Source organism: Notolepis coatsorum (genome assembly GCF_963971535.1).
Source record: "Notolepis coatsorum genome assembly, chromosome: 14".
Taxonomy (NCBI): domain Eukaryota; kingdom Metazoa; phylum Chordata; class Actinopteri; order Aulopiformes; family Paralepididae; genus Notolepis; species Notolepis coatsorum.
In genome coordinates, this window is record NC_140178.1 from 68016643 (window position 1) to 68030727 (window position 14085).

General features: G+C 43.6%; 1 protein-coding gene across 1 annotated transcript in view; it reads right to left on the bottom strand.

Moving 5' to 3' along the window:
- Nucleotides 1-14085, bottom strand: part of ccp110 (centriolar coiled-coil protein 110) — a 28540-nt gene that overhangs the window by 2778 nt on the left and 11677 nt on the right. The window contains exons 3-11 of the mRNA XM_084328973.1: nucleotides 8680-8808; nucleotides 6765-8013; nucleotides 6455-6576; nucleotides 5998-6154; nucleotides 5024-5133; nucleotides 2058-2174; nucleotides 1589-1690; nucleotides 844-960; nucleotides 345-418 (exon numbers count right to left, since the gene is read on the bottom strand). Of these exons, the coding sequence (XP_084185099.1) occupies nucleotides 345-418; nucleotides 844-960; nucleotides 1589-1690; nucleotides 2058-2174; nucleotides 5024-5133; nucleotides 5998-6154; nucleotides 6455-6576; nucleotides 6765-8013; nucleotides 8680-8808 (2177 nt within the window). The remainder of the gene's footprint in view (nucleotides 1-344; nucleotides 419-843; nucleotides 961-1588; nucleotides 1691-2057; nucleotides 2175-5023; nucleotides 5134-5997; nucleotides 6155-6454; nucleotides 6577-6764; nucleotides 8014-8679; nucleotides 8809-14085) is intronic.

Here is a 14085-nt window from a genome sequence, read left to right on the forward strand (position 1 = left end):
TAGATCCATATGTCCATTGGCTGATGATATATTCCTTTACTGCATACTGAATTCAGCGTCCCAAAAAAACACCGGTCTGTAACAGGGAACACTGCATTATCGAGACAGCGCCCCTATGAGGATCTGGCCGGTAATGCACTTTTCCGAATTCCAAGAGTAGGGTAAATCTGCAGTGCCGCTCTGTGACATCGAGTAGGATATTACAATGGAATAAAAGCCAAAACAACCTTACCACGTATATATATACGTGGTTGGCCGTCAAGCGCTGGATCCGAAACACGTATATATACGTGGCTGGCCCCGAATGTGTTAAGCCTATGCATCTCTCAACCTCTCTGTCTCACCTCTTCTTCCTGTCCAGGGACCTCTGTGTGGCAGCAGACAGTGACGCCCTCTCCTTAGGGCCCTTGGCCTTCTCCTGCAGATCAAACGTATGCATAATGTTGTGTTAATTTCATGACAAGAGATATGTAATGTTAATTACCTGAAATTATTCCGTTTTTGGGGGGGTGAAACCCTGCATATATCGGTATCGGTTGATATCGGTATCGGAAATTAAGATTTGGACAATATCGGTATATCGGATATCGGTAAAAAAAGCCAATATCGAACATCCCTATTTTTTATGTATGTTATAGTATGTTCAGATACTGTCTATTGTGTTGCTTTACTTGCGTCAGTTAAATAAAAAATTTATAAAAAAAGATTTAAAGCTAAAACTGTTTTCATATTATGAGTGAGTGAGCATTAGAGCAGTCCATAGTAGGCTGTGATTTGTGTATGTAAATAGCCTGGTCTATGTAAACGGACAATGTGAAGAATGTAAATGGTCCATCAGGTTACCATCTCTCGGAGCCTCCTCTCCACACGGAGCTCCCTGTCCTGCTGCAACAGTGCGAGCCGCTCTTCCAGGGAAATCTCAAAGAAGATGTCATGGACATCATATAAAGCTGCACGTAACTGAGGGACACACACACACACACAAACATGCACGCACGCACACAATGGCAGAAACAAAATAACAAAATAATAATAATAAATAATGAACAAGTTTAAAAAGTATTAAGTTATGGCATCAATGTATCGATTATATATATATTATATACACATAATTGTAAAAATAAATATATACTGTTTTTAACCAAAATAGCACCAAGACATAAAAAGATGGAAAAAAACGAAAACAGTCAAATATTGTCATAAAGTCAAAAATAAGTCCATTGACCATACCGCCCAGCCCTAGCATGAGCATTTGACATGACTTGGTCTATGATAATGCCCTGTGTCAATGACATGTAAATAGTCTATCAGGTTAACATCAATACATACCATAATGCAGAGTCCCTTTTATTGGCCGGTTATGGTGACACGTTTTGGCAAATAAAATGTGCCTTATATGATTTTCACCATTGTCACCAAGACAAATCCCAGTACATTCATTGTATTATGTGAATAAGGTGTTGGTGTTTTCATTACCCTATAAATACACATCATGAGAATGTGTGTGTGTGTGTGTGTGTGTGTGTGTGTGTGTGTGTGTGTGTGTGTGTGTGTGTGTGTGTGTGTGTGTGTGTGTGTGTGTGTGTACCTGTGCTCTGACTCTCTCCTGTAGTGAGAGGTCTTGTGTGGAGATGGAAGCTTTCTTTTGCGGAGCCTCAGTCTGGAAGGAGCAGATGAACTCCTGTGTGTCCTGAACACACGCACGCACGCACACACACACACACACACACACACGCACACACACACACACACACACACACACACACACACACACACACACACACACGAGAGGTTTTCAAGTCACATGACAAAAGGTACTAGCTGACTACCTTTACATTTACATTGAATGTTCTGGGCTGGATGTCTATGATGGTGAACTGTGAATGCATGCGTGTGTGTGTGTGTGTGTGTGTGTGTGTGTGTGTGTGTGTGTGTGTGTGTGTGTGTGTGTGTGTGTGTGTGTGTGTGTGTGTGTGTGTGTGTGTGTGTGTGTGTGTGTGTGTGTCCGTGCGTGCGTGTGTGCGTGTTTGTGTGTGTTTGTGTGTGTGTACTCTCACCAGCACAGTCTGACGGAGGTGTTTAACCTTCTCTGTCTTGAGGAGTCTGCGGGTGAGGAAACCGCGGGTGATGGCACCTACTCGACACAGCGCCCTCTGCTGTTCAGCAGTCAGCACCTGGGAAGTACAATAAGGGAGTTACCGTAAATCCTCTAATAGTGGAGGGTACTCGAATAAAGGACGGGCCTCTTATGGCCGGTCTCCAATATAAGGTCGCAAAAAAAAGTATTTTTTAAATTTTTCGTGCCGTGATATAGAAACTCTTGCCAATGCAAATCAAGTGCTGCCTCCCGCTACACTGACTATACCGTACATTAACGTTTCCCTCTGGTTGGCGTTAGCTTTAGCGCTAGCCGCTAGCTAACGTCGTCACATCTAGATCTGTGGTGTCAGCTGGATGACGTTGACTTCGTTTGCAAACGTTAACGTGACTTAGGGCGCTTTCACATATAGTTTTGGCGGACTCTGTGCGGTTCGGGGGGTGAAGTTGCAACATTGTTGCATTCTTCATTTGGTTCGGTCTGCATTCACATTGCAATTTGTCAAGTGCACCAAACTTTCTGAACAATGTCACATGGTCGAAAAGGGCGCTCGTCTATTGGACACAATAGAGAGTGGAAATGTGTGTGCGTGACTGTGAGCCCTAATGTGTGTGCGCTCGCGTGTGTGTGACTGCGAGCCCTCTGGACTACAAGTTTGCCTGGGTTAATGTTTCCATCATGGTGCAGCCGGGCTAAAGAGCTCTGCCGTGAAGTGAAGAGAGAAACAGTGTACTAGACACACAGAAATACAGACTCCAGATCAGCGGAGGCGTCACAATTTTCAGTCGGTGGCGGTGCTGGTGATGCCATCTGATGGGTCTCATCTTCGAAAGACTCAACGATATGTTTCGGGCTGGATGTGGGTCTTGTGCCAAGTATAACGTCCAGCCAGGTCATCATACCAAGGGAACTTGTCTTTCTCGTCGACCGAACTCCTACTTTTTCGAAGCAAGTCACGGACTTTAAATAGGCTAATTGTTTTTTCAGCCTGTTATTCGTTTTTACTTCTTTAATTCACATGTCCCTAGTCTGCAACAACGCAACTGCAAGCCAATGCTCCGAGACACACCCACATATTTGTAATTGTTAGGCTATTTGAATCCACCATTTAGGGCTAATGGTGTATTCAAATAGCCTAACAAATCAAATGTAATATGTCTCGGAACATTGGCCCGCAGCCGCACCACCGCAAACCAAAGAAACGTGAATCCAAGAAGCCAAAACGAAGTTTAGCCTATTCAATAGTTTTAGAAGGCTATAGCCAAAGTTGCCTTTTACGCACCGCTTAGCCTATATTTTACGCACTGTGTTTAGCCTATTAAATAGTCTAGTTGTTTTTTCAGCCTGTTATTCATTTGAACTTTCAGCCTGTTAATAAATATGTGTTGTTAATTCAGTATTTAACTTCTTGAATTCATATTTATTTAGGCTATGCTAATTAAAAACACAAATGTTATGGACATCTAATTTAATTATCTGCTTATTTATTAATATATTGCTGACGCGGTTGTTTTATTTTGACGTGGCATTGATCCATTGTTCTATTGAAGCCCATTACCACCATCCTCTCGCTAAACAACTTGTACACTGCGTTGTTTTTATGAGTGCCCACAAGTAGCTGTTTAATTTGGTCTTCTGCCCATATTTCTATCTGGGCTTTCACCTCGCCATTCGCCCACGTCTGTCCACGAGACATGTTTACCGCGTGCTTGTTTTGCAGTGAATGCGCGCTGCAGTATTTTGTGTTTGTGTTTTGTTTCCTTCTACCCAGTTTATCAGGTCACTTCCTATATTTGGTCCGCGTTTGGTCCGATGAAGCGAACCGAGACCTACGTTTTCAGGCAGACCAGAGTTTGCGTGTTTGGTCCGCACCAGAGTTCTACTGAGCATTCACACCACCCCAAAAAAAGCGGACTATCCGAGAAAACGAACTCTGGTCCGATAGTCCGGACCAAACAGCTCTGGTGTGAAAGCACCCTAATAATAAACAAACTTGAAACTTGAAACACACACACCTTATAGCAGTGGTTTTCAAGTTAAGTTGAACCTTTATGAATCCTCTGCATTCCTCTGAAATTCGTTCTCTGCATTTGACCCATCCTAACTATTTTAGGAGCTGTGGGCACCCAGGGACCAACTCCAGCTGTAATGCCAGTACCTTTGTCAAGGGCAATGGCAGGAAACCTAACATGCATGACTTTTGGCGTGGGAGGAAACCCATTTACATTTAGTCATTTAGCTGACGCTTTTATCCAAAGCTACTTACAGATTGTGAACAGCAAGTCACCAGGAACGGTACATCTCTGGCAGCTAAGGGTAAGTGGCATTGTTCATCAAATAGTGGTGAACTTGAGTGTTACACTCTGTATAGTAGTATAGACATTAGGGCTGACCTTCGAATATTTTTTTGGAATTCGAAGCTTCGGGGCCGAGATTAGATTTTAATTCGAAGCTTCGAGATTAAAAAGAAAATAATTTTTTTTTATAAATACATACACTTTGCTTTCATGAAATATTGTAAGCCGTCATTTGAGGCTTTATAAAAGCAGCACAATGAACACAAATCTGTCAGTGCCGAGTCCGACCTCGTCTTTTTCAATTTTTTTTAATAGATTCGAATTTTATTTTCATATTCGAATCCCATGCCCATCGAACGAAGCTTTGAAGCTTCGAAGTATTTAAGACAGCCCTAATAGACATATTAGCATGCTAGTAGTATAAGAATAGTAAACATAGTAGATAGTGGTAAGGTACATAATAGTAAAAGGCAGTAAGAAGGTTATTTTATTTTTATAATTTTTTTCTCCCATGCAAACGTGGGGAGAACATGTAAACTCAACCCAGGACCTTCTTGATGTGAGACAACAGCGCTAACCACTGTGCCACTGTGCTGCCCAGTAAACCACTGCCTTGTTATCCACCCACCTGACTGAGCCTTGCCCGAGCCTTGCTGGCCCCCCAGGTGGGGCCCCATAGGTAAACAGGGGGCTGGACAGAGGGAGAGGACACTCTGGAGCTGAGAGGAGAAGGGAGACCTGTAGAGAGGGATACAAACACTCTATTTGACCACTTTCATCTGTTTAAGTATTCTAGTGTTCAGTCTTTTTTTTTCTTCTTTCATTTCTGATATACAGTATGAAGAAATGCCATAAACACATTTTTTATTTTGTAATGGTTGTTTTATTACCATGAATATTGTGGCTAATTGTTTTGTGTAGTGACTGGGCACAGTGTAGTGACCCAATGCGTAAATGGAAACTGAAGGGTGGGGACGCTATGAAACCCCTTACTTCCCCCCGAAATGTGGGTATTTTTGGACCCTGCATTGTTATTCACAGAAAAAACATGTATGATTGAAATGCATCCTCCACATTGCTTTTAAATGGCCTGACATCAGACTCTTTATGATGAAATGGCTGACGGAATGCTATTTGATTCCACATATTTATGCATTTCCTGTAAAAACAGGAGGGACTTGTTGTGGATAATGATTGGCATTTACAGTAGCCAATAGCGAAATTAGCAACATTATGGAACATTAGTAACGTTAGCTAGCAACTAACAATAAACATTTGTTCAATTCAGTTAAAGAGGCAGAGAGCATTTAATTACAATGTGCTGTAAATGTCATTCTAGCATTTCATTGGATGCAAAATTAGTATATGCCCCCATGTGCAGAATGACTCATCAACATTTTTTTTATTGTTTTCCAGGAAAAACTCTAGTTTCTTTTTGTGACACTGATGAATAAGTGGCACACAGTGTAAAACATATGTGATAAAATAACATATTTAGATTTCATGGGGCCTTTAACACTTTAACAGGAGTCTGAGCAGCATGAGACTACTTTAACACTAACAGAGTACCAGGTAACCATGGAGACGCTGCAGCTACAGTACCTATGCTGTGTCCAGGTGACCGTTCAGCTGGGGTGTGGGCGGGGCTTACAGAAAGATAGCCATCACTCATGGACCTCCGATCCCGCCCCTCGGCGTCCCCACTCAGGGGTCGATCACACCCATGCTCCCTCCGTCTCTTCTCCTTCTCCTCCAGCTCCTAAACACACACACAAAGTCATTATCTTTCCTGTCCTGTGCCAGCTACAACAATATGAATCGTTTAACATTGGACCAACAGAGATAGATAGATAGCACTGATTCACATTTGTTCATGGCACCATAACAGACACAACTTATGGTAGGAAATAGTGCTGCTGTTATTGTCAGTTTCACCTATTCTGCCCACATGCACATTCATTTTAATCAGAAACTGACAAGACAAATGTTGCACAGATTCTTGCTGCTGGACCTGTAATACAGTGTGCAGAGCAGATATGGTGTAATTTCTCACGCTGACCTGTCGAAGGCACTGTTGCTCTTTCTGCTGCTCAGCCAGGAGCACAGACATCTGCAGGACATGCTCCTCCTCCAGCCGCCTCTGCATGTCCTCCAGGGCCTGCACTCGCCGCTGGGCTTCCTCTGATGACAATGCACACACGCATCATGCACACACACACACACATATAGTATATATATTACATATCCTAAGGGTAGCATTTAGGAAAAACAAATATCTGATCCCTGTGACATGAGAAAACACAACTCAAACACAAGTCAAAGCCACTTAAGTCTTCAATACAAAGTGTGTCACATCTTCACACTCTCACCTGACTTGCTGCCCTGCTGCCCTGCGCCACTACTGAGGGCGGTCGGTGTGATTCTGCCATTGTTTGGCCCCTGAAGGCCGCCGGCCTCCGATCTGAGTTTGACCAGAGACAGGTCGGGGGTCACGTGGGGCCTCAGCAGCAAGGGAGAGGGATTCTCTACCTCGTACGACTGGTTCAGGGGAGCCGGCGGGGATCGGCGGCTGGGGGGCAAGCGTGTGACTCCTGCCATGAAGCGAGGGACCCTCTCCTGGCTACGGTCTATGTGGGGGTCGGACCCCAAGGGGGAGTGGGAGGAACGCGGCTGACTGTCCAGGGTGTGACTGCGCCGGCGGAATCCTGAGGCCAGATATTCGTGGTGTCCCACAGCGCCAGAGGCAGAGCCACCGACGGGGCTACACATCTCCTGGACTGGACTAGTACCACAGTGGCTGGATCGGCAACTGCTATTCACACTATCGTCACCGCCGGATCCAATCCCGGCCAGGCCCCGGTGATCGGACGACCTCATACCCCCCGAGAGTGTTTCGCCCCAGGCCGCAGTGCCCGCACCCTCCCCGGACCTCCTTGGACTCCTGGGGATCAGGTTGGCAGGGCCAATGGGGAAGGAGAAATGGATGTTACCCGTGGAGACGGGGCGGGGTCTGCGTCTGTGTTGTCGAGGACTGAGGCTGGGTTCTGAGCTGGGCAGGCCGGGTGAGAGGCAGCCGGACTGTCGGGTATGGGTGTCGTACACAGCTTGGGGCTGGACCTGGGTCTGCTGTGGGCCTACGGGGCTATGGTGTAGGCTGAATCCCAACTCAACACCAGTGTCCGTCAGCGGACTGCGGCCCTCGTTCTCCTTGTCCGAGAGGCTCTCAGGCGGGGGAGTTCGGGTAACCCTGTTAGTGACCTTTGACCCTCGTCTGCTCTGTTCTCTCTCCACGTACTCTCTGGACCTTTTCAGAAGGCTGTCCAGGCTCATGTCTTCCTCCTCCTCCTCCTCCTCCTCACTCTTCTGGTCCTTCTCGTCCCTTGCTTCCTCCTCTCCTCCTGTGTAGCCGTTGAGGAGAGAGGGGGGCTCAGGTTGTGGGGTGGTGGGCTGATCACATGTTGGTGCCCCAACCCCAGGATCCCTGGGCAGCCCAGGTGAGTCAGTGACCAGGGTGTAATCAGTGACCAAGGTGTAGCCACTGACCGCATCAGGTTTGGGGGAGAGACAATATGGAGGAGTTGGCTGGTTTTCAATCTCCTCATCTGACACTCGGTGGGCCTGTTGTGAAATAGGAAGCAGTAATTCAACCAACCAACCAACCAACCAACCAACCAACCAACCAACCAACCAACCAACCAATCAAACAATAATGAATGAATGAATCAATCAATCAATCCATCAATCAACTGATAAAATTATTGTAAGTGTATACTATTGCTTTGTCCATCACCACCAAATAATTATGAATAATCAAAAATGACAAATATAACCCTAGTTATCACTAAACTTTAAGATGGACTTTGGCAGCTTATTTCTCACATCGTACAAACTAGTCAAATGGACTCTCAGCATACTAGTTTTGCTAACTTTTATGTATGTTTTAAAATCAGCAAGATATTCTTAATCTTAATGAGATTAAATGAAAGGTTAGACATAATTTTTTTTCAGTTAGTTGTGTGGTGTGTTATTCCACAGATGACAACCATCTTACAACCAGTCATAGATGCGAAGCAAAATTGTATTACACAAAGTGCAACTCCAGTGAGCCGCCACAAGGGGCAGATCAGCTCACCGTGAGTGAATGTGTGAGTGAGTTAGTAACATTACCGGTCGTAGAGGTGCTTTGTATAGAAAAACACAGAAATACCATACTATACTATTACTATTGTTTATTTGCACATGGGCGCCCAGGCCTGGGCCCAGAGCCATGACGGTGCTCCTGACCTGAGCCTGGTCTACGATGTCCTGAACCCGGGCCAGCAGACTGTTCCTCTGTCGGCTCCGTCGGTCCACCTCCACCTGAACTGCTCTCCGTCTGTCCTCAGACATGTCCCTGCGCTGCTCCGCGCTCAGCTGGTGACACAACGTGCATAGGAAAACAGGCTTTAACCCTTTGGTAGTGTGGTAGTGAAAGGGTGCCACAAAATGGCATGAAGAACACACTGCACTTCTGTGATTAGAAGTGATTCTGAAATAACCAGAATGGGTGGTCGGTAGGGTTGGGTATGGGGAACAGAGTACAGAGTGGTACCGGTTCCAACGTGGTGGATACTACCTAGTTTTTGCATGAAATGTATTAAAAAAAGAAGAAGAGATTTTGGTACTGTTTAGGAACCGGCATCGGTTTTGGCACTGGAATCTTAAATGATACCCAATCCTAGTGGGTTGCCGTGGGACTTAACAATTTCACCAATGTAATACTTTTTTTTAATATATATATTCTTTTATATCAGGTCACTGAGCTGATAACTGGAATATGTGACATCATAATGAGATCACAAATTCCAACTCTTTAACTCAATAACCGTCAAACCAAATTAATGGGTGATATTCATGGTCATAATAAATCACCTTTATTTTTCGGTGAAGTCTTCCTTAAATACTGGCTGAAATAGTGAATATTGACCAAAAATAAAGGCAAGAATGCAAGTGACAGACAGTGTGTCTGGACCAATGGCCGAGAACTACATGATCTGAGGTGGGAGTGCAGGATCGGTTTGCTACTTTCCAGGGATATATACAAATAGAATTTGGACTTTGTTACATAGCTGTAAATCCTGCATACAGGTAACAACACAATGAAGTTGCTTTTCTCTACTATGTGCACTTCAGAAACATGTGCATATGTTTGAAGTACTTGATGTGTGCTTGATGTAACCTGCCCACCTTTTAACTGAAAGGGAAGATACATGAAAAAGATTCATAATTTTTATTTTTATTTTTTTTATCCAAATATACAACACACCATGTCATAGATGCAAAGTGCCTACTGAAGACGGAGCCTCATCTGGGTTTGTCCCAAAACAAGAAAACTCTGAGTAGCTGGCACAAGAGTGCACAGCAAAGAGCAAGTGATCGCTACGCCACTCAAAGGGATCAAAACCTAGTTGTACGAGATGATTTAATATATCTATTTTGTTCAGATTGTGATTTGTTCTCAGTGATCACAGATTGATATTGTTTCTTTTTGACCTCTCTAGTTGCTCTGGACATGAGCGAGATGTCACCTGCTAAATGGCCAAAATGTAAAAATTTCTTATTCCTTCATTTCAGTGCTATATTGTTGACAAAATCGAACATGCACTCATCAACCTCCCCATTGACCCCTCTGGAGCCCTCTCACACAACCATCTTCTTCATCAGGCTGATCTATTCTAGGAGAATCATGTGGTCCCTCTGACCGGCCTGAACCAGCCTGGTTGTTCCGCTCCCTCTCCTGACAGCTGCTCATAATTCCAAATTCACAACAGTGTGACATGTCTCTCTCATTAGCCAGGGTGTCTCGACTGTCCACGTTGCAATTTACAGTGTAATGATAATACGTTGGGGGCCACCTATGTTGGTTGTCGTCGTAATGACACAGACGTGCACACATTGACAAGTAAGGGCCTGTTTTCTCTCATGACCTAACGAATCCCTTTTCTCTCATGCTGTGTGATCTGACTTTCTTCATATGGTTTTATTTCAACACAGGCCTTCAAGTTTGAGCGGTACTGAGGATCTCCCCCTCCTCCATACCCACACACACACGCACGCACGCACACACACACTGACACACGCACACACGCACACACACACACACACACACACACACACACACACACACACACACACACACACACACACACACACACACACACACACACACACACACACACACACACACACACACACACACACACACACACACACACACACACACACACACACACACACACACACACACACACACACACACACACACACACACACACACACACACACTGAGAGCAGACAGACATACCCATGTGTTTTCCTGGCTCCATCTCCTCTGTGTTTGTTCTCTTGCTGTTCTTGTCGCAACATCCGACATCACTCGTAGGGAGTGACGGGAGGTAAAAAGTAAAAACACACTTGAAATGTGGTCTGAGCAATTGCACAGTCACATGTCCAAATGCAATTCGTATTTCATTTCACACCACCTGTGAATGTGGTCAAAATCTAAATTGAGATTCATGCATTATGTTTTTTTTTTGTATGTCGCAATAAACGCCGAAATAATATCGATTATTAAGTTTATAAAGCGATCCATTATGTACATAGTGTCTAGGGATGCACCGAATGGGAAATTCTTGGCCGAAACCGATACCGAAAATAGGAAACAGTTGGCCGAAAACCGAAAGCCGAAAGGCCGAAAATGATTCATAGAATAGAATTTTTTTTTACCAATGTTGTTCAGCTACCTGATTATGGAAAAATATATGATTATGGCTAAACTCAACTTAAATAATAAATAATCACTATTATGGGTATTTTTGTATCACAAACAGTACTGTATTTGCAAATCTGGTATGTCATAAATGTATAGATGTAGCAGTACTGTCTATCTGTATGTCGTGTATGTCATATGTTATGATGAATTGAAAATGGGGGACCCTGATGTAAACAAGACGAAAGTCTTTCTCTGGTCTGCATCCCCTTAACAATTGTGTGTATTGAGCCATACTGTATTGTACCCATTCTGCAATCTGTTAATAAAGTTTTCAATCAATCAATCAAGTTAACTTTGAACCTTGGTTGTCAAGCCGCGTCAATGTTGTGTATGCATCTTGGTAGGCACTAGTGTTGTCAAAAATATCGAAGTATCGATACATATCGATACTGAATATTTAAAACGGCTTCAATACTCATTTCCCGAAGTACCGATACTTTCTGCAGTATCGGTACCAGCTGGCTTGCTCCCGCAAGCTGTACAGACAGACGCGCTGCCAGAGCCTTGCCCTTCCGCCTCCTCCTCCTCCTCCTCGCTCAGAGCAACAGACACAAGCTGCTGCAGCCTCCTCGTTGGAAACGGGGTAGTTGTGTCGAGTTCATGCGTGTACTGGTGTAGTGGGCTCGGCTTGACGTTACTCCGTTTCCATGAAGTAATAGGTGGCCAGCTAGCTAGCATTAAGCTAACGGAGGAACGACAGCTAACGTTAGCTAATAATAGCGTTGTTTACAAACTGAAGACAGGGCTGCGCTGCCCGGCTGTGAGGGGGAGGAGGAAGAGAGAGAGAGAGAGAGAGATTTCTCCGGAGCTATGCTCGGAGCATTTATTAACGCAATGTTGTTGAAAATGTAACGTTAATAAATGCTCCGAGCATAGCTCCGGAGAAATCTTTCTCTCTCGCTCTCTCTCTCTCTCTCTCGCTCTCTCTCTCTCTCTCTCTCTCTCTCGCTCTCTGGTCATAACTAGAAAGGTGCGCTCAGTAGACCTAAAATCTCCAGCAGCCACTCTCTCTTTCTCTCTCTCTCTCTCTGATCTAAAGATACACAAAGGGTTTTAAAAGTGTATTTATCTTCTCGTATAGTACCAGAGAGAAGCTGAGGAGAATCAACCAGCAACAAAAGCAAAATTTGTTAAAAAAAATAAAAATAATAAAATATTATAATAAAAAAAAAATTATTATAATTTTTTTTTTTGGTATTGAAAGTATCGAAAGTATCGATACTTTTCAAGGTATCGTATCGAAGTCGAAATTCCAGTATCGTGACAACACTAGTAGGCACACTGTGCCTTTAAGACAGCACGGTGGTCAGCACGGTGGTAACGTCAGTTGGGTTGGTGTGCTGTTGTGCACTGGTTGACCTAGCCCCTTTCGTGACTGCGATGTGCAAGCCAGGGGCTTTTGAGCATGAAATAAAATGTCTAACCTTACACCTAGCTAACATGGGGCTGGCTGCTTTGAGCACACACACACGCGCACACGGGGCTAACGTTAGCTAGCAAGCAGCTATAGCTAACACGCTAACTAGAAGCTAACCACTGTATACAGTTCCAATAGACTAACATTACACCTCTGTGATTTAAATGTGTCCTTAGTAACTTATACTCGAGGGTTGTACTAGGGTTGGATGCAGTTCCCCGTTGGTCAGTCTGTCTGTTTTCCATCTTCTGCTGTGTTTAACGTTATCTGTTTGCGAGTGCTCACTTGACTGTACCGCAGGACTTTTATTAAACATTCTATATGTCCGCGGGTTGGCCAGTACTGCGCAAACTTTTATTAAACATTATATATGTCCGCCACGGGTTCGCCAGTACTGCAGGAACTTTTATTAAACATTATATGTCCGCAGGTCTTGTGCAGTGCTCTCGTGGCACTGTCAACTAAAGCGAGCACTCAGAAGTGCAGTGATTGCAGAATGTTTTTTTTGTCTTGTATACTCGCCAGACTGGCGAGTGGTCTTCATGAATCACTCGCCAAACGTAAAAAATACTCGCATTTGGCGAGTAAAGTGGCCTAATTTCCTCCCCTGCTGCCATCTTTCTCCCGGGTTGGTGTGATCACATGACTGACAAAGCCGTGCAGTGATAGGCCAGAAGTCAGTTCGATTGCATCCAGGCTCGATTGCTTATCCTGTCTGCATAGACCGGTTGATGGTTTTTTACATTGAATTCTATACACCGCAATTATGCATCGAATTTTTTACATTGAATTTTATACACCGCAATTATGCATCGAATTTTTTACATTGAATTTTATTATGCATTCGAATTTTTTACATTGAATTTTAAACACTGAATTTTTATTTCACATAGGTAAATTCGGAGCAAAAAAATTCAGATACATGATTTTAAAAGTAATTATTTTCAATGCTATAAATTTGGTGTCTGATCAAATTCAAATACTTCTGTCACTCATTTGCTTCCATACACTTCCATTCATTTTGAGGATCAAGTCTAAACATCACACTTCTGAATTATAAACAAACAATACAGCAATATTATTCTGTGTGATATATAGAGTCAATGGTACTTAATAACAATACGTGTTAATAAAGCTAATGTTGCCATTTTCAAATGATCAGTAAATGAACTATTTCTCACTTGAGGTATAGTTTGAGCAACTGTCAACTTCTCACAGAATGTTTAGAATATTTATTCCAGCAAGGCAGCCAGTAACCATGGTAACCACTCCCTAACATTATATGCAAAACAAAGATACAGAGCACACTCAAGCCTTTTTTGCTTTTATTTTTCAAAGGTCATAAATCTGCAAAGACACATCAAATGCCAAAAGAAACACATACCTTTGACTCAGAATTGTCTGCTTTATTGAAGTATGAAATTTAGGCTAGGTCCCCAAATTAAATGGAAGTGAATGAGGA